Source organism: Elgaria multicarinata, chromosome 8 (genome assembly GCF_023053635.1).
Source record: "Elgaria multicarinata webbii isolate HBS135686 ecotype San Diego chromosome 8, rElgMul1.1.pri, whole genome shotgun sequence".
Lineage (NCBI taxonomy): Eukaryota > Metazoa > Chordata > Lepidosauria > Squamata > Anguidae > Elgaria > Elgaria multicarinata.
This window is the reverse complement of record NC_086178.1, coordinates 14,436,525-14,455,482: the sequence shown is the minus strand read 5'-3', so window position 1 is coordinate 14,455,482 and position 18,958 is coordinate 14,436,525. Positions and strand designations below refer to the sequence as shown.

At 43.3% G+C, this 18,958-nt stretch overlaps 1 protein-coding gene across 6 annotated transcripts in view; it reads left to right on the top strand.

The window, feature by feature from the left end:
- The first annotated feature begins 17,945 nt into the window (after positions 1-17,945).
- Positions 17,946-18,958, top strand: part of ATP11B (ATPase phospholipid transporting 11B (putative)) — a 508,285-nt gene continuing 507,272 nt past the window's right edge. For all 6 annotated transcript variants that reach the window (XR_010025712.1, XR_010025711.1, XM_063131906.1 and 3 more), the window contains exon 1: positions 17,946-18,031. Coding sequence is in view for 4 of the 6 variants with exons in the window: in XM_063131906.1 (XP_062987976.1) it covers positions 18,005-18,031 (27 nt within the window). In the remaining 2 variants the exon portion in view is untranslated. The remainder of the gene's footprint in view (positions 18,032-18,958) is intronic.

Genomic DNA, 18,958 nt, shown 5'->3' with positions numbered 1-18,958 from the left:
TGTGCATTACATGCACGCTAGAGACAAGGTTCCAGTGACCCTATGGAGGCAATTGAATGACGATGCTACAGCCCACAGAAACACACTTTTAATAAGGCATCCACAAAAGGGGGGCGAATTTCATCCAGAAAATCATGAGACTGTTCCTGAAAAATGGGGATAGTTGGAAGGTATGAAATCAATTCTGAAGGATCTAAATAGTGATGGAGAAGCTGTAGCTCTCCAGATGTTGAACCAACCCCCATCAGCATCAACAGGCATAGTCAATGTTCAACGATTACAGGAGTTGTGGTCTAACAACAGCTGGAGTGCCACAGGTTTCGCACCTCTGAAGAAAGACCCAAACCATAAACATAAAGGCCTAGTTCACATGAACAGCAAATGAAGCGATAAATCTGTTTTTGGACAGTACCAATTCAGACTGCTGGAGTAGGGAGGCATAGCTAAATGCACTAACCAAGCAAACTTTTATCTGTGAAGTGGTTTCAGGCCTGATGTTGTCGATTTCTTTGTGCAGGAGATGTGGCAGCACTGAACCATGGAGAGAGAGAAAAAAACCACACACACACACCTCTACTCTGAAGTGGTACAGTCCAGAAATAGATATTCTTATTTGCTGCTTGGTTGAAATAAACTAATTTCAGTGCAGGCTGGTGGCTCTGATGTCAGTGGGGTGGTGAATTCGCTGCACAAATAATTCCATGGACTCAAGTATGCCTTGTTCCTGTGTTTCCTTGAATATCAGCCCTTATGTTACATAGCACATAACCACTTTTGGATCTAAGGGGACTTCCCAAAACAGGCTGTGATGTGTACTTTTATTTATTTCATTTCTGACCTTTCCAAACCGCCCAATAACCAAAGAAGATGTATGCTATGAGTGGAGAGGTCTGCTGAACAGATAAACACTTCAAGGAACTCACTGAACATGTTGAAGACTTCAGGCACTTCTTTGGATCCTGGCCAGTATGCTTAACCTTCAACAAAAACTGTTTACTTTATTTGATCATAGCACTATTTCCCAAAGCAATTAGCCCTTTCAAAACAAGATATATGGAGATGTTTTGCAAAGCTACCTGTTCACGTTTATAAGGGGCTTTCACTCACAGAGCATTAACAGCAAATATCTTTTGGGCCAGGGAGGGAAATATATTGATAGCCAGTTTGGAAGACGTGCAGCTGTCCTCTTTGGAGAGAACATGTCTTCTGCCTCAGATTGGATGGTTTTTGAAAGACAAGCATAAGAATGCTGATCAGATTGGTTAAGTTTTTCTGCATGAGCTTTTCCAAAAATCGCCTATCTGGGCACAGGGCCACTGCTATGAAGTCATGCTGGCATTATAGAAGTTGATTGATTTCCCTGAATCGATCGTTTTGTTAGAACTGCTGTCTGAAATTCAACTTTGCTGCATGCGAAGAACAAAGTGAAATTTATCTTCCACAAACATTAACAAGATGTGTCTTAAAGATAGTAATTATTGTAAATTGGAGGTTGTAAATTCCTCCTTGAGAGCGGGGGTGGTACTGGCCTCCTTAAAGGAGGCAATCATTAGACCATGCTGGGGGGAAACTAACCTGGACCAGTAGCCAAAATTCCCTTTCTGGGCAGGGTTCCTGAGTAAATGGTTGCTGGTCAACTCCAGGCACTCTTGAATTAAACTGATTATCTAGATCCGTTTCAATTGGGTTTCAGGCCTGTGGCTTCAGAACAGAAACCAGTCGCCCTATGGGATGACCTTTACCAAGAGAGGGATAGTGGGAGTATGAACCTGTTGATTCTCTTGGACTTCTTGATGGCTTTTGATACCATTAACCATGGTATCATTCTGGATACCTTGTCTTGGTTGGGAGTTGGAAGCTATGGGCATGTCTACACCAGCCCTATATCCCAGGATCATCCCGGGATCGTTCCTATGCATCCAAATGCCACACAGGGGATCCCAGGAGCAGGCAGGGACGATCCCTCCATTTTCCTGGGATAACTCTTACATGCAGAAAGGGCCTATGTGTTGCAGTGGTTCTCCTCTTACTTGTGTGGCTAATTCCAGAAGGTGGTGTTGGGGGAATGTTGTTCTGTGCCTTGGCAGCTGTGCTATGGGATTCCACAGGGCTCTATTCTATACCACATGCTGTTCACCATCTACATGAAACCACTAGGGGAGGCTATCCAGAAATGTAGGCTGAGGTGCCATCAGTATGCAGATGACACCCACCTCTATCTCTCGTTTTCATTAAATCCAGGTGAGGCAGTGGCTGTTCTGAATCAGTGGCTATGGCCTTAGCTACACCTAAGGTTTATCCCGGAATCGTCCCGGGGTCATCCCTGTTCATGTAAATGACGCACAGGATATCCCGGGAGCAGGCAGGGATGACCCCAGGATGATCCCGGGATAAACCTTAGGTCTAGCTAAGGCCTATGTGGTGCTCTTTTCAGCACCAGGGGTTTCCCCAGGCCTTTTAGTCTTCCAGTTTCTGCTGTTTTAAATCTGTAACTGTATATTTTAAATCTTTGCACTACTGCTTGGTTCTAATTTGTGCTTTTGGGTGTGTGTGTGTTTTACGGTAGTTTTAAACTTTTATATTGAATGTTATTGTGTTGTATTTTATGGTTTTAATTGTTGTGAACTGCCCAAAGAGCTTCAGCCAAGAGAGAAATGTAATAAATAAATAAAATAACTACCTCCTTATGGATAAGGATGGTGTGTGTATGTGTGTTGTTGTTGTTGTTTTGATATAGTACACATATTTCAACTCATACGTCGCACAAAAAGAGGAAATGCACCACCAGAAAAGAGGGTGCAGATGTGCAGAAAATTTGCATGCTTAGCTGCAAATTTAGAAATAATTGCAATAATTGAAATGGAAATACAATACATCACATTATAGTGGGGGAGATTGTGACCAGGAGACCTGGGCAGTGGTGCAGGTAGCTAATTTTAGACTTTGGACATAATGGCCTTGGGAGGGAACTTCACTCAGCCATTTTACTTTAGTTGTGAAGCACACACCTGACATGTCTCGTTTCCCCTCTTCACCATTCCATACTTTCCAATCTTCAACATTCCTGCTATTTAATGGTGGTGGGGTAGGGGACGGTTTGCCAATCCTGATTTTAAAAAAGAAACACTCTGAGGTTGTGCAGGTTTGCATTTTAAACTTACTTAACGTAAAGCAATTTCATAACTACAGGAATAAAATGGGAGTTTGCTTCTTCTGCCCTGATGCTAAATACATTTACTTGGAGATAAGCATCAAGGTGTTGTAGAAAAAAGGTAAGTAGAATAATCAAACAAGCATCTGTCACCAGTGTACATGTCCAGTCAACTGCCTGCCAACTTTTAAATGTTTTAGAAATAAGAAGAAAGAACGGATGTTGTGGGGAGCAGTGCCAACCCTGGTAAGCCCTGGCTTGTGTATGTACTATGTTGGAGTCTCTGTGCAGTTGCTCCTATCACCTGCCACTCATTGCATAGTCATTTGGGGGTCGCCTGGGTTATGGATGCCCTGTACTTTGGCCCCAAGTTGCAACCTTATCTGGGTACCTGCTCAGTCTGCTGTCCAGGTACTAACTTCTAGGCTTCTGCATGATAGTTAACCATGATAGTTAAGCATTTTGAGCTAGACATTATGGCTTAGCATATCATGTGAACGATTGTAAACTGCTCAGAGAGCCTTGACTGTTCATAGAATCATAGAATAGCAGAGTTGGAAGGGGCCTACAAGGCCATCGAGTCCAACCCCCTGCTCAATGCAGGAATCCACCCTAAAGCATCCCTGACAGATGCTTGTCCAGCTGCCTCTTCAATGACTCTAGTGTGGGAGAGCCCATCACCTCCCTAGGTAACTGATTCCATTGTCATACTGCTCTAACAGTGAGGAAGTTTTTCCTGATGTCCAGCTGGAATCTGGCTTCCTTTAACTTGAGCCTGTTTTTCCGTGTCCTGCACTCTGGGAGGATCAAGAAGAGATCCTGGCCCTCCTCTGTGTGACAACCTTTCAAGTATTTGAAGAGTGCTATCATGTCTCCCCTCAATCTTCTCTTCTCCAGGCTAAACATGCCCAGTTCTTTCAGTCTCTCTTCATAGGGCTTTGTTGGTCAGTATAGCTAGGAAATAACTAAATAACTAAATAATAACTAAATAAATAGTGTGTTGGGTGAACCATTCCTAGCCATGGTGGCTATATAACCAAAGTTTAAACACACTCACTGACCACTTGCTGCAAAAGCATTAGCAGCCTAGCCATGGCTTAGTGTGTTGTCTGAACAGGCCCATTGCCATCCTAGTTTAAACCTTTCTTCATCTGTAAAACTTACACAGTGAGTACAATTCTGATATATTGGACTGGAGCACTTTGCCATTGAGTTAGATAAAAGGTGGACTACTTGAGTTAGATAAAAGGTGGACTATCTAGTATTCCCCTCAATACAGAGGGAAAGATTTGCTTCTGATTGCTAAAAGGATTGGACATACTTCTCTTCAAGAACTATAGTCTAGAACACAGGGCAGCTAATAGTTGCATAGCCATTTTGGGGGCTGCTTTACACATTATGGCTTTTTAGGTGTTACACTCAAGGAATTTTGAGTGTCTGTTTGGAAAAGTGTGAAAAAACAGGGACAAAGTCTTATGAATAGAAATAATGCATTATACTCAGCAGGGCAAGGTAGAAAATGTGATGCCCATGGGCACAAATGCGCCCCGGACTTTTTCTTGGTGCCTCTCACACTTTTTTTTTTTGCCATGGAATAGTTTCTGCTGATGCTGAAAAGTATCAGTTCAAAGGAGTTGTTTAGTGTGTTGCATTTCAGACTGTGATGCACTAAGTCTTTTGGGATAGTTACTTGTCCTTCGCCACATCTTCCATGGCAACCATTTTGTGGTGGTGCCCAAACACATTCTCAAATTGGCAAATAAGCCCACGGCCCAAAAACACTGCCTAGTCCCGCTTTAGAAAGCCAAGATTGATGTACATTTATAGGAGACTCAGATTTACCCTTTGTAATATGTGAAAAGGCCTATAGATACAGACAAGATAACATAAAGCTACTATTGCAATCCAGGTCAGGACTCAACAACTGTTCCTAAGGACACCCTAGCTGACAACATTACAAATCCTTAAAACTTGCCTTTTCTGTCATGCTTAGAGCTTTCCCACTTTAATCCTTCTCTCTGCCTCACATTAGCTCAGCCCCTTATCTCCCTTTTCCAATTTCCCTCTCTTTCCCTCCATTATTGTTCCCATATGTCATGTCTGCTTTAGGCTGTCAAATACTTGAACGCTGAAGACTGTCAGCCTGCAGGCAGGGACAGCATCTTCCTTGTTGCATGTACAGTGCCTTAACAAGTATTAAATGTTAACAACAACAAAACAATACCAACAACATCACAGTGAGTTTAGCGAGCACAAAATACACATCTCATAGAATCATAGAATAGTAGATTTGGAAGAGGCCTATTCAAATCCACTGCCCCACTGACATCGGAGGCACCAGCCTCCACTGAATGGTACTGCATGCTTCACCCTCCTCCTTTCACTGTGGCACAGGTAGCTCTGGCCAGCCATGCTTCAGGGTTTCCCACTGTAGTTGTGCCACTGTCTGTAGTGTTTGTGATAGGCCCATTCCTGGAGCCAGGCCGGGATTTCTGCATGACCCAGATTAAGCACAGATTAGGGTGACCATATGAAAAGGAGGACAGGGCTCCTGTGTCTTTAACAATTGCATAGAAAAGGGAATTTCAGCAGGTGTCATTTGTATATATGAAGAACCTGGTGAAATTCCCTCTTCATCACAACAGTTAAAGGTGCAGGAGCTATACTAGAGTGACCAGATTTAAAAAGGCCAGGACTCCTGCAGCTTTAACTGCTGTGATGAAGAGGAAATTTCCCCAGGTTCCCCATATATACAAATGACACCTGCTGAAATTCCTTTTTCTATACAACTGTTAAAGATGCAGGAGCCCTGTCCTCCTTTTCATATGATCACCCTAGCACAGATAATCCATCCCAGGATTTATGCTCAACTGGCAAGGCAAGGGCCAGCTTGCCTGGAGCTGTCCGTAAGGAAGGAACACTAAAATAAATGACGCATTTAAGTTTTGTGTGGAACCACGTTCTTAGTCCTAAGGTTCCCAGGCCCCTGGACACAACACTGCCCCGCGCTAGAACTTAAGTTGCAGCACTGCAATTGGCCCACCATTAGGCCGTCCGCCTCAGGCGCAGTAGCAACAGAAGCTTGAACCCACCAGGCAGCTCACACTGTAATGCATAAAAAGTTGTCATAACAAATGTTCTTCAAAAAAAATTAAAATGGTGGTGTGAGGGAGAATGCTTTTAAAAGAATTCATCTTGAATATACTTGGGATGGAAGCTTGCTGTGGAACTCCGTCCACAATCACCAGTAAAACCCCTTTGCCTCCCCGCAACCTGAAATGACATTCCTGATACAGCAAGGCAGCCCATCACACATAGTGACATTAAGGGTGTGGGTTGTTGCTGAGCGGGGTGGGGTACTGTTGCAGTAAGACTCCTTTCTGGGTTACAATTCAGAGTGCTAGTTATTATCTCTCTTTTCTTGCTTGTGGACATGACAGGCTTTGCCAGGTCATGCAGTCTTTTACTGATTCAAGGATTTCTTGACTATTGAACCTGTTTTAAGTATAATTGCTTTCTGGATGTTGGTATCATCATCATCATAATCACTATTATATACCGCCCAATAGCCTAACTTCTAATAACCTATAAAACCCTAAGGGCACAATTCTATACATGTTTAGACAGAGAGAAAAAGTCCTACAATTCCCAGCATTCTCCAGCCAGCTAGGACTTCTTCTTTTCTGTCTGAACTTGCACAGGATTGCAGCTTCAGTGTCTTAGGTCCCATCCTTCCCGACCGCATATGAACCTTCTTGTCCACAACTCCAGAATGGCAGTGTTGCCTCCTTTATAAAGGATAGTCCTCTTTTGGAAGGGCTGCCCCATCCAAGTACCTGCCCGGACCCTAAGGTCTTCTTCAGGGGTCCTTCTCCATGAGCCCCTGCCAAAGGAAGTAAGGTAGGTGGCTACCAGGAGGAGGGCCTTCTCTGCTGTGGCACCCCGGCTGTGGAATGAGCTCCCTAAAGAGGTTCGCCTGGCACCTACACTATATTCTTTTAGGCGCCAGGTGAAGACCTTTTCATTCTCTCAGTATTTTAAAAATCTATAAATTAACTTTAACTTGGCTGTTTTAAATTTGTATTCCTGCACTGCTGCTGATTTTACCCTGGTTGTGCTTTTATATTGTGTTTTATATCATGTTTTTATACTGTTTGTTTTATACTTTGAATGGTTTTAATTTTTGTGAACTGCCCAGGGAGCTTCGGCTATTGGGTGGTATAGAAATGTAATAAATAAATAAATAAGTCCAACCATAAGAAGGGAGAGGAGGGGCATTGAAGACGCCCATCAACACTGCACTTCGTACCTGGACAGCAGGTCACCTGGGTCTGCCCATCCACCCACACCAACCACCCCTCCCAAGTAGGGCAGAATATATCTAACACTGGGGATGGACCAAAGATCATGGGTAGAGATCGCAGGTTCAAAATCCACTTTTAAACAGATCAGATACAAAGTGTTGTGAATGTGCCTGAGACGCTGGAGAGACTCTTCCAATCAGACTAGACCAGCCTTCCCCATGGCCAAGGACCATGTTGGCTGGGAATTATGGGAGTCCCGACACATCTGGAAGGCACCAGGTTGCGGAAGGCTGAGCTACATGGACAAATCATCGGTCCAGGTATAAGGCATATGTTCCTTTTCTGACAGGAGTCCACCCAGCTTTGTGGTGAACATTTCCAAGGGCATTCCACCGCTTCTCTATGCAGCATATTTAATTGCTAAATAGAGCATTTTAATTTGTGCATTTTATTTAAGGTTCAGTGTCCTCTGGTTTATGATTAAGACTTTAGAACCACAGGCTTGCTTCCCAGCAAGTAGCACACGTGAAAGACGTTTACTTTGTTGCAATAAGGGAAGCACGTGTTCTGAGCAATGGATCACACTTGGGTTTTCATATGCCTTTTTAATCTTTTGACTATTTAAAAATGATATACGGTGTTGACCACCAGACTAGTATAGTCTAATTTAACATCTCTGCTTTACGCTGAGTCACACATGGTCAGTTTGCTTTTTATTGTAATGGCTTCCACAACTCTTATCTCACATATGAGTCGCTGAGGTTCAAAACCTAGCTCAGTTCTTACCCTGGCTATATCCCACACTGAGCAGCCAGTGTGGTGTAGTGGTTAGAGCATTGCACTGGGACTCAGGGAATCCTGGTTCTAGCTGCACTCAGCCATGAAGCTCACTGGGTGATTTTGGGTCAGTCATTGCTCTCAGCCTCTCACACAGGAGTTATAAGGATAAAATGGAGGAGAGTCATGTACGTCACCTTGGGTTCCTTGCGAGAGGAAAAAAAGTGGCAAATATGTGTGGGTGGGTGGATTCTCGCATCTTGCAGCAGCGTCTGACATCCAGTGGAGAACTGCTGTGTTCTGCTCACACTGCTCTGAGCATAAATACCAGAATCAGACAGGACAGCCCTTCAAACAGAAGATACCTTCAAAGACTGTTCCGTAAAGTAGGACAGATGGCTGCCCTAGCTCTCAGCTGCTCTGGAGGGATGTTATCAACACCGAATGATAATGACTTGGTTAGGGTGACCATATGAAAAGGAGGACAGTGCTCCTGTATCTTTAACAGTTGTATTGAAAAGGGAATTTCTGCAGGTGTCGTTTGTATATATGGAGAACCTGGTGAAATTCCCTCTTCATCACAGCAGTTAAAGCTGCAGGAGCTATACTAGAGTGACCAGCTTTAAGAGGGCAGGGCACCTGCAGCTTTAACTGTTGTAATGAAGAGGAAGTTTCACCAGTTTCTCCATATATACAAATGACACCTGCTGAAATTCCCTTTTCATTACAACTGTTAAAGGTACAGGACCCCTGTCCTCCTTTTCATATGGTAACCCTAGACTTGGTTTATATATCAGAAATGGCTTTCTAGAGTCATGCCCGTAATCTTGGGTTAGTCTTCAACAAAGGCCTTTCCATGCATCCACCCTGAACACAGTAAACATCTCCCATCCTATTTTTAACTGTAACAGGATCCTGTTGCATTTTCGTTCTCGAGTATTTCAATGTTTTCTTGGATTCGCTCCAGTTCTTCATCTTATAGCTTCAGAACATTAAAATAGTCCCAAAACACATTTTGAGGCTACTTAAATGTTTTGATGATATAGGATGGGGAATCATCTATTTAAACTAATACACATCCAACAAAAATACATTTTGATTTTAAAATGTTGCAACAATATTGAAATATATATCCAATATTTCGGTTGTCAGGTATATAATCCAAATACTTGAAGGACCACCTTCTCTCATATTATCCTGCCAGGGCACTAACAGCTGCAGAGGAGACCCTTCGCTAAGTACCATCAATGAGGGGAAGAGGAGAAAGCCTTCTCTGTGGTGTCACCACTCCAATGTTTTATTTTTGGCACCAAGTTAAAACATTTCTTTCCACCCAGGAATTTTAACATTTTAATATTTTTAAATGTAAGTTATTTTTAGACTGATCTGATTGCTGTGTTTTTTGTTTGGCCTGCAGGTTGAAGAGATGTTGTTATTTAATTTGCTTTTTAATGTTTATGCTTTTTATATTATATTTTCTGTTTGTTTTTAATATTGCGTACACCACTCTGGGATCCTATGGTTGAAGGATGTTTTATACATTTTAAAAATAAATAGTAAAAAAACCCAGCAAAGTCTTACAATCTTGAGGCAGTGGGTAAATCCCTCTCTCTCTCTGATATATTGGTTTTGACCTATTGCAACTCAGTGGAACAAAGTCTTGGTACCAGTCATAATAAGCTTGGATGGGTGGGTTTCCTCAATCCAGTCACATGTGATTACAGATCATGATTACTCAATGCTTTTCCTGGTTCCACTTGGACTTTTGTATTGGAACTCCCACATAAAACGGTGATTTAAATTGTGACAAGTGAACTATGTGTCAGCAATTCTGGGAACAGTTAACGACAGGGCTCATTACAAGAACAGGGAAACCATGTTGAGTAAATTGCCACCTTTGGAATATGTATCTTTGTGTGGTACACACAGTTCTAAACTTCTGCATAGGAAATCCTTAACACATTCAGAAAAAATAACTTAATTTTTTTCCCCATGTAGATGGACTTATAGAGAACCTCTTTTAGCTCCCCGCCAAATTCCATTCAGGAGAAGCTGTCAGGGGCTGCATTCCAGTGGTGGCTGGGGCAGGACCCCAAAACACCAGTATATTTTAGCTTAAATCTTTTACAGCCAGTAATTAAGGCTTAGGAAAGGCATCTAGACTGGGAAGGGGGGAATACACAAAAGCTGGGGAAACACCAAACCCATCAGTAGTTGGAGAAAAGGAGCATGGCCTTCTGGGAAATGTTGGAGGGCAAGATTGGGACCTCTAGAGGACCAGGTTTGACCCCAGGTCTGAGGTTCTGAACCCCTGATCTATGGCCCCAGGGGTGGGGGTGGGGTAGAATCCATAATTTCCTGTGACCCGTGGGACACCCTCCCAGAACTGAAAATGTCTTTAGAACTGCAGCCCAAATCAATGGGATATGAGTTGGTCATAAGATCAATGTCCATTAGTTTCATTGGATGCAACTAAGGTCCAGTTCATGCAAAGACCAGATGTGGTGGCAAAACTGTTCCTAAACTGTGACATTTGAAATTACAGGTGGGGAAAACATACAAATGCTTTTGCACAACCACATCAGGAAGAAGTTTAGACTAAAATTAATCTCAAGGCCTACTTTTGTATAAGGAGGAAGCCTTTTTTTTAGGTGAAAATGTTTTCAACTGATTTTGCAGACTTGAAATCTGAAGTGGGGGTACAGTCAGTCCAGAAATAATTTTAATATTTCATCAACTGTTCTGTAGGCCAAACTTTTGCAGGTTTATGGGCTGCTGTGTCATGCTCTATAAGCCTAGAATAATTGGTGCCAACTAATGTAGCATTAAAACTGTACAAACCATGGCATTAGGATAGAACTTCAGGGATATAAATTAAGTGCTATAGACAGATCTAGTCAACTTGAATACAAAGGTTAATAAGGAATGTCTTGTAATTACCTCCCTTCACACATACACATCTCCATCATTTTTCAATTGGCTTCTTTCTGCATTTAAATTGCACCCACCCACGCCAATGAAATAGTTCCGAGTAGTGCCTTAATTCCAAATTTGCAATAGTATTGGTCTCCCATGGCTTCAAATTAAGTCTACAAACTCTTCCCTGGAAAGTAGATTTACGAATTGGAATTATAATTTTCTTAGAATAGGGCATCGGAATGGAGATTGAGGGTTTATTCCCTTACTTTAAATAGTTAGCTACTTTGAGCATGATAAAGTTAATTGAACTGGGATTCAAGAATGGCCTGAGTCACAGAGAGATTTAAAAAAAGCGTTGTTCTGTAATATTCAAAATGGTTTTCAAAACAACAAAAATTGGAAATGTGTAGTCAAGCTTTGTAGGTTGTTCACCCAGTTCCTTAAGTCACACTTATAGTGATTGTCCTGCAGTAAAAGCAGGAATCTCATGGCAATTCATTAACATGACACAATGACGGTGTTCAGATGTCACTTTAAGCCATGATGGGTTACTACGCTATGTCACTTTAAGCCATGATGAGTTATTAAGCCATGATGGGTTAATAAGCTGCTGTTATCCCCCACTGTGCGTAGTTTATTAAGCTACTGGGTGTAATCTGAGTCATCCCCCTGCCCTGCTGCAGTCCTCCCAGGCCAAGTCTAAAGGCCATTATTCCGTTCTTATTCTCCTTGATCTAACTGCAGCCTTTGACACGGTTGATCATGATCTTCTCTTAGATTCCCTTCATGACCTTGGATTTTGTGGCTCTGTCTATAACTGGTTTGCCTCCTATCTAGCGGGTCGCTCTTTCAGCGTGTTGACTAATGGCAGCTCGTCTTCCTCCTTTCCCCTTTCAGTAGGGGTTCCGCAAGGCTCGGTGCTTGGCCCGTTGTTGTTTTCCTTATACATGTTGCCCTTGGGCAAGCTTATTCAATCTCATGGCCTCCAATATCATCTGTACGCCGATGATACACAACTATATCTGTCATCTCCGGAACTTTCTCCTGATGTTCACGATCGTATCTCGGCATGTCTTTCAGATATCTCAGCTTGGCTGCTTCATCGTCGCTTGAAGCTTAACATGGCAAAGACTGAATTGCTTGTTTTTCCTCCTAAACCTTCTCCTCATCTCTCATTCTCTCTTACTGTCAATGATGTTACGCTTACTCCTGTCAAGGAAGCTCGTAGCCTTGGCTTTATCTTCGACTCCTCGCTCTCCTTTATTCCTCATATTGAGGCAGTAGCTAAATCTTGTCGATTTCTCCTGTATAATATTGCCAGGATTCGATCATTTTTGTCTGTCTCTTCTGCCAAGACGCTTGTTCATGCACTGGTTATTTCACGGTTGGACTACTGCAACCTTCTTCTCTCTGGCCTTCCTTCTTCTCACATCAGTCCGTTGGTTTCTGTTCACCACTCTGCCGCAAAGATCATCTTCTTGGCTCGCCGCTCCGACCATGTTACTCTGCTTCTGAAATCTCTTCATTGGCTTCCAATTCACTTCAGAATCCAATATAAACTTCTCCTGTTAACCTTCAAAGCTTTTCACGGTCTAGCTCCTTCCTATCTCTCCTCTCTCATCTCACACTATTGCCCCGCTCGTGCTCTTCGCTCCTCTGATGTTTCTCGCCTGCCCAAGGGCCTCTACTTCCCTTGCTCGGCTTCGTCCATTTTCGTCTGCTGCCCCTTACACCTGGAACGCTCTTCCAGAACATTTGAGAACTACAAGTTCAACCGCAGCTTTTAAAGCTCAACTAAAAACTTTTCTTTTTCCTAAAGCTTTTAAAACTTGATGTTGTGCAGACTTCTACTGTTACTTTCTACTGTTAGTTTTACCCTACCCTGTGCCTGCTTACCCTACCCTGTACCTGTTTGCATTCTCTTCCCCTCCTTATTGTTTTACTATGATTTTATTAGATTGTAAGCCTATGCGGCAGGGTCTTGCTATTTACTGTTTTACTCTGTACAGCACCATGTACATTGATGGTGCTATATAAATAAATAAATAAATAATAATAATAATAATAATAATAATAATAATAATAATAATAACATAGCACTGTTTCACCCATTGACAACATTGCAGCAGCCTGTTTTGACCTTCCACAATATCCCAATGAGAGGAGAGAGGTTAATTCAGCGCTTCCAGCATCATCCCGATGAGGGATTTAAAAAAAATCTCCTGGCAGACAATAACCCATGATGGATTAAATAATTCATCAAGGCTTTTTTAACCCATCATGGGTTATTGTGACATCCAAACCCAGACAGTGAAATGTTTTCAAATGTTTTCAAATTTAATATAGTAAATTTGAATAATAAACAATATAACATCTAACCTTTTGAGATATGCCACCCAGCCAAAGTTAACAGGTTGGATTCCTGACTAAATTAATTGCACAGAGGAGCCACTGAAATCAATATGAAAAGCTAATCATGATTTTAAGTCCCATTGATTTTACTGCAAATTAAGTTCAATTTAGTCTGAAATCAACCCAAGCACTTTTGATGCCAACTGTTTTCAATGGGAGATTATTGAGCATGTGTTATATTTGTCTATTGAAACCACTGAGACATGAGCCCAAAACTACACATGTTGCTCAGTTTCTTTTCAAGGAACTACAGAGGATGCTATCTTGAATAGAGAAGAGCAGCTACTTAGTTCTTTCACCTCTGGCCATTTTCTCCACTCAAAATCAGTACTCAGTTGATTTTCATCCTATTCAGGGAAAATAGAAGTATCTTGCTATTTCCCTGTAAGTGAAGAATTGTGGAACGGGGCCAGGGTGGGGGGAGTGAATACATTGGTCCTAATTGATTTCATCGGGAAAGGTTAATCCATGCTTAATATTTTCCTTCTAAACATTTCAACTGGGGTTTATTTTAATCAGAACCATCTACAATCCAGTAAACTAACAGCTGCACTTGTTCCCTCCTGGGCACACACACATGCCATATTGCAGTCTACCTTTGAAGCTCCTCTTAGAAAGCAATACATTATGTAGAACAGAGCAGCTTTTGGCTGAACAGTCTCTCTCTGTGATTGTTTTAATTTGTTCTGAATGATGTTGCCTATATTGTGTTTTTATGAGTTTATTTTATGTTGAGCAAGCTGATTTACAAATAATCTTGTCTGCCACTGGTAGTTTTCTTGATGAGGAACACAATTTTAAAACTACTGCCAGAGTTTGCCCTCCAATTTCTATATTTTCCTTAACCTACAGAGATTCTCACACAGAAACTCATTTACCCCCATTCTCAAGAAACCTACTCTTGATAGGCTATCTCTGTCTAACTACCGACCTGTCTCTTTGTTGCCGTTTGTTTCAAAGATCCTGGAGCGGGCGGTCTACTCTCGCTGTCTTGACTTTCTTTCTAGTAACTCTGCTTTGGATCCACTTCAATCTGGATTCTGTCCTCTGCATTCCACCGAAACAGCCCTTACTAAGATCACCAATGATCTCCTTACTGCCATGTCTAAAGGCCATTATTCGATTCTTATTCTCCTTGATCTAACTGCAGCCTTTGACACGGTTGATCATGATCTTCTCTTAGATTCCCTTCATGACCTTGGATTTGTGGCTCTGTCTATAACTGGTTTGCCTCCTATCTAGCGGGTCGCTCTTTCAGTGTGTTGGCTAAGGGCCTGCCCAAGGGCCTCTACTTCCCTTGCTCGGCTTCGTCCATTTTCGTCTGCTGCCCCTTACGCCTGGAACACTCTTCCAGAACATTTGAGAACTACAAGTTCAACCACAGCTTTTAAAGCTCAACTAAAAACTTTTCTTTTTCCTAAAGCTTTTAAAACTTGATGTTGTGCAGACTTCTACTGTTACTTTCTACTGTTAGTTTTTCCCTACCCTGTGCCTGCTTACCCTACCCTGTACCTGTTTGCATTCTCTTCCCCTCCTTATTGTTTTACTATGATTTTATTAGATTGTAAGCCTATGCGGCAGGGTCTTGCTATTTACTGTTTTACTCTGTACAGCACCATGTACATTGATGGTGCTATATAAATAAATAATAATAATAATAATAATAATAATAATAATAATAATGGCAGCTCATCTTTCCGCAAGGCTCGGTGCTTGGCCCGTTGTTGTTTTCCTTATAAATGTTGCCCTTGAGCAAGCTTATTCAATCTCATGGCCTCCAATATCATCTGTACGCTGATGATACACAACTATATCTGTCATCTCCGGAACTTTCTCCTGATGTTCACGATCGTATCTCGGCATGTCTTTCAGATATCTCAGCTTGGCTGCTTCATCGTCATTTGAAACTCAATATGGCAAAGACTGAATTGCTCGTTTTTCCTCCTAAACCTTCTCCTCATCTCTCATTCTCTCTTACTGTCAATGATGTTACGCTTACTCCGGTCAAGGAAGCTCGTAGCCTTGGCTTTATATTTGACTCCTCGCTCTCCTTTATTCCTCATATTGAGGCAGTAGCTAAATCTTGTCGATTTTTCCTGTATAATATTGCCAGGATTCGATCATTTTTGTCTGTCTCTTCCGCCAAGACGCTTGTTCATGCACTGGTTATTTCACGGTTGGACTACTGCAACCTTCTTCTCTCTGGCCTTACCTTCTTCTCACATCAGTCCGTTGGTTTCTGTTCACCACTCTGCCGCAAAGATCATCTTCTTGGCTCGCCGCTCTGACCATATTACTCCGCTTCTGAAATCTCTTCATTGGCTTCCAATCCACTTCAGAATCCAATATAAACTTCTCCTGTTAACCTTCAAAGCTTTTCACGGTCTAGCTCCTTCCTATCTCTCCTCTCTCATCTCACACTATTGCCCCGCTCGTGCTCTTCACTCCTCTGATGCCATGTTTCTCGCCTGCCCAAGGGCCTCTACTTCCCTTGCTCGGCTCCGTCCATTTTCTTCTGCTGCCCCTTACGCCTGGAACGCTCTTCCAGAACATTTGAGAACTACAAGTTCAATCGCAGCTTTTAAAGCTCAACTAAAAACTTTTCTTTTTCCTAAAGCTTTTAAAACTTGATGTTGTGCAGACTTTATACTGTTAGTTTTACCCTACCCGGTGCCTGCTTACCCTACCCTGTGCCTGTTTGCATTCTCTTCCCCTCCTTATTGTTTTACTATGATTTTATTAGATTGTAAGCCTATGCGGCAGAGTCTTGCTATTTACTGTTTTACTCTGTACAGCACCATGTACATTGATGGTGCTATATAAATAAATAATTTAATAATAATAATAATAAAGCAGCCTTCCCCACCTGGTGCCTTTCAGATGTTTTGGACTACAGCTCCCAATATCCTGACCATTGACCCTGCTGACTGGGGCTGATGGGAGTTGGAAGTTCAAAACATCTGGAGGGCACCAGGTTGAGGGAAGTCTGCATGAAATTATCCGTGCCATTTCTACTTTTAGGCTTGCTTTATACCCAAGGTGAACAAGGAGAGATCTAAAAGAATGGCCCCTACAAACTTCAGATGGACAGGTGGGAAACCTCATTGCTAAATGACAACTCCCTGCAAACAAAAATCCTGCAATTCTCTGCAAACAAAAGCTAGCACCTTAGGGATAGCTAGTAGAAGGACATTTCTCCTCACTTATCCAGTTATTTGCGTAGCATGTTTTTTGAATTACTTTGGGCATGGTAGAGCATTGAAATAGTCACCTGTCGCCTATGAATAACTTCCACCATGTATTTTAGTCTTTCAGTTTATGTTGTTTTAAATCAATATAGGTGCAGTCCTAATTGTTTAGACAGAAAAAACTCCTACAACTCCCACCCATCTAGACACACCTAAGATTGTGCCCTTACTGTATTTTAACCTTTGCGCTGCTGCTAGCTTTTATGCTTTACACGGTAGTTTTAAGTTTTTATTTATTTACAATATTTATATACCACTCCCCATTCAAAATTTCAGAGCGGTATACAAGATAAAATACAACAAAAACAGAATAAAACACCTTAAAATGGATTTTTAAAAGCAAAACGAAGGTGGGGGGGGGGGGGACTGTGAACCGTGGCTGGTCATTAAGGAAAGGCTTCCTAGAACAAGGATGTTATATATTCTATCGTGTCGTCTTTTATGGTTTTAATGGCTGTGAACCGCCCAGAAAGCTTCGGCTGTGGGGCAACAGAGGAACATAATAAACAGTATAAAAAACGGCACCATCTTTTCCCCAGCTGTGGCATGAAGCGGTACAGTCCGCCGTGTTCTACCTCAGAACACTTAGCACGCCTTTCTGCCACAGGACCACACCTGGTCCTGGCTTCCCCAATTTTCTAGCAGGCGCCCTCCTCCCGCGGTGTGTGGACTATAAACACACACACCCCCATCTGGTTGGGGATGTTGGGGGTTGTAGTCCACACACCGCGGGAGGAGGGCGCCCCTTTAGGGAAGACTCTTTTACACACACTTCCTCCTCCTCCTCCTTCCAGGTGCCTTCGCCACACCCTCTCTCGAGCCTGCCTCCCTCCGTCACTTCCTGGAGGCGTTCCGGACCGCGGGGAGACCCCTGGTGACGGGGCTCGAGAGGCGGACGCGGACTTCATGATGGCGGCTGGGATGCAGCCGCGGCAGGTCCGGGGGCGCGCCGTGGGGCGGCGGTTGCCGCTGCCGGCGGCCGAGGGACTTCCGCGCTGCAGCTAAAGGGAAGCGCCCGGCCCCTGCGCTAATGGGGAGCGGCGGCGGCAGAGGGCGGCGACCGCAGCAGCTTTTTCGGGGCGACTGACTGAACGGCGGCAATTTTTATTTCAAGCGACCGGGGAGGGGAAGGAGGAGCTCGCCCGCGGCAGGGCGCTGGGAGCCACCGTCGGGCCGGCCGGCCGGTCGAGGGGATGTTGCGGTGGATCCGACAGCAGCTGGTAGGCGGGCTGTGTGTGGTTGCTCGGGGCTTTTCTCGGGCGAGAAGGGAGTTTCGCCCCTCCAAGGGGGGACCGGGGCGGGGGGCGCCTCTTTTCTGCCTCAACTTTCCCTCCCCGCCCCCAGGGCTCTGAGGAACTCCTTCTCCTCACTTCTCTAAGAGCGCGTCAACCCCTCCCCCCCACTTATGTTTTTTTTTAATGGTGAAGGGAAGATTTGGGTAACCCTGCTCCCCTCAGATGTCTGCTTTCAACCTCAACAGCAGTCAAGTGGACCAGCCCTCCTCTTCCCCGGTTTTAGCACCACGTTTCAATTCGTAGTGGCATCTCTACTTCTCGAAAAGTCCTCTGAATGGATAGGTTGTCAGGCATAGGCTGAAAGTGGCTTTTTTTTAAGCCAGCTTCTCAAAATGTCAGGTGTGAACGGGTTTGAAAATACAGATTCAGCTCAGTAGGGAAGACGTAGCTGGCAGCAGCTTCCTGCTGAAGATAGCTGTGTGACAAATCTAGGTTTACCCTGGTGGGGATTAGATTAGATTAGATAGTTCTCTGCTCTTGTGTATTCTGTGACGCTTCCACCCTCCATTCTATTCTCCTTTCTTTCCTCTGTTGTTTGCTGTTGCCTCCCCACAGGTGCAATCTCCTGCCTCCAAATCTAAGCATTTTGTTGAGTTGGTTTACTGATGGCAGGTGAGTGAAATAGGGAGGAAAGTTTGGTTGGCAGCCCTGGAGGAGTTGAAAGAAGGAAGTTGCCAGGATAATCATAAACTTGAGGGCGTTTGTGAAAAGTTCACTATATTTTGCAATACTGTATTGGGGGGGAAAGTGTCAGAGCACTTACACACTCTTCTATTCATCCTTCCAGAGGATGGGCATTTACTTGAAAAATTTATCTCTTTCTTGACTGGAGCTTAGAACCAAGTGTATAGT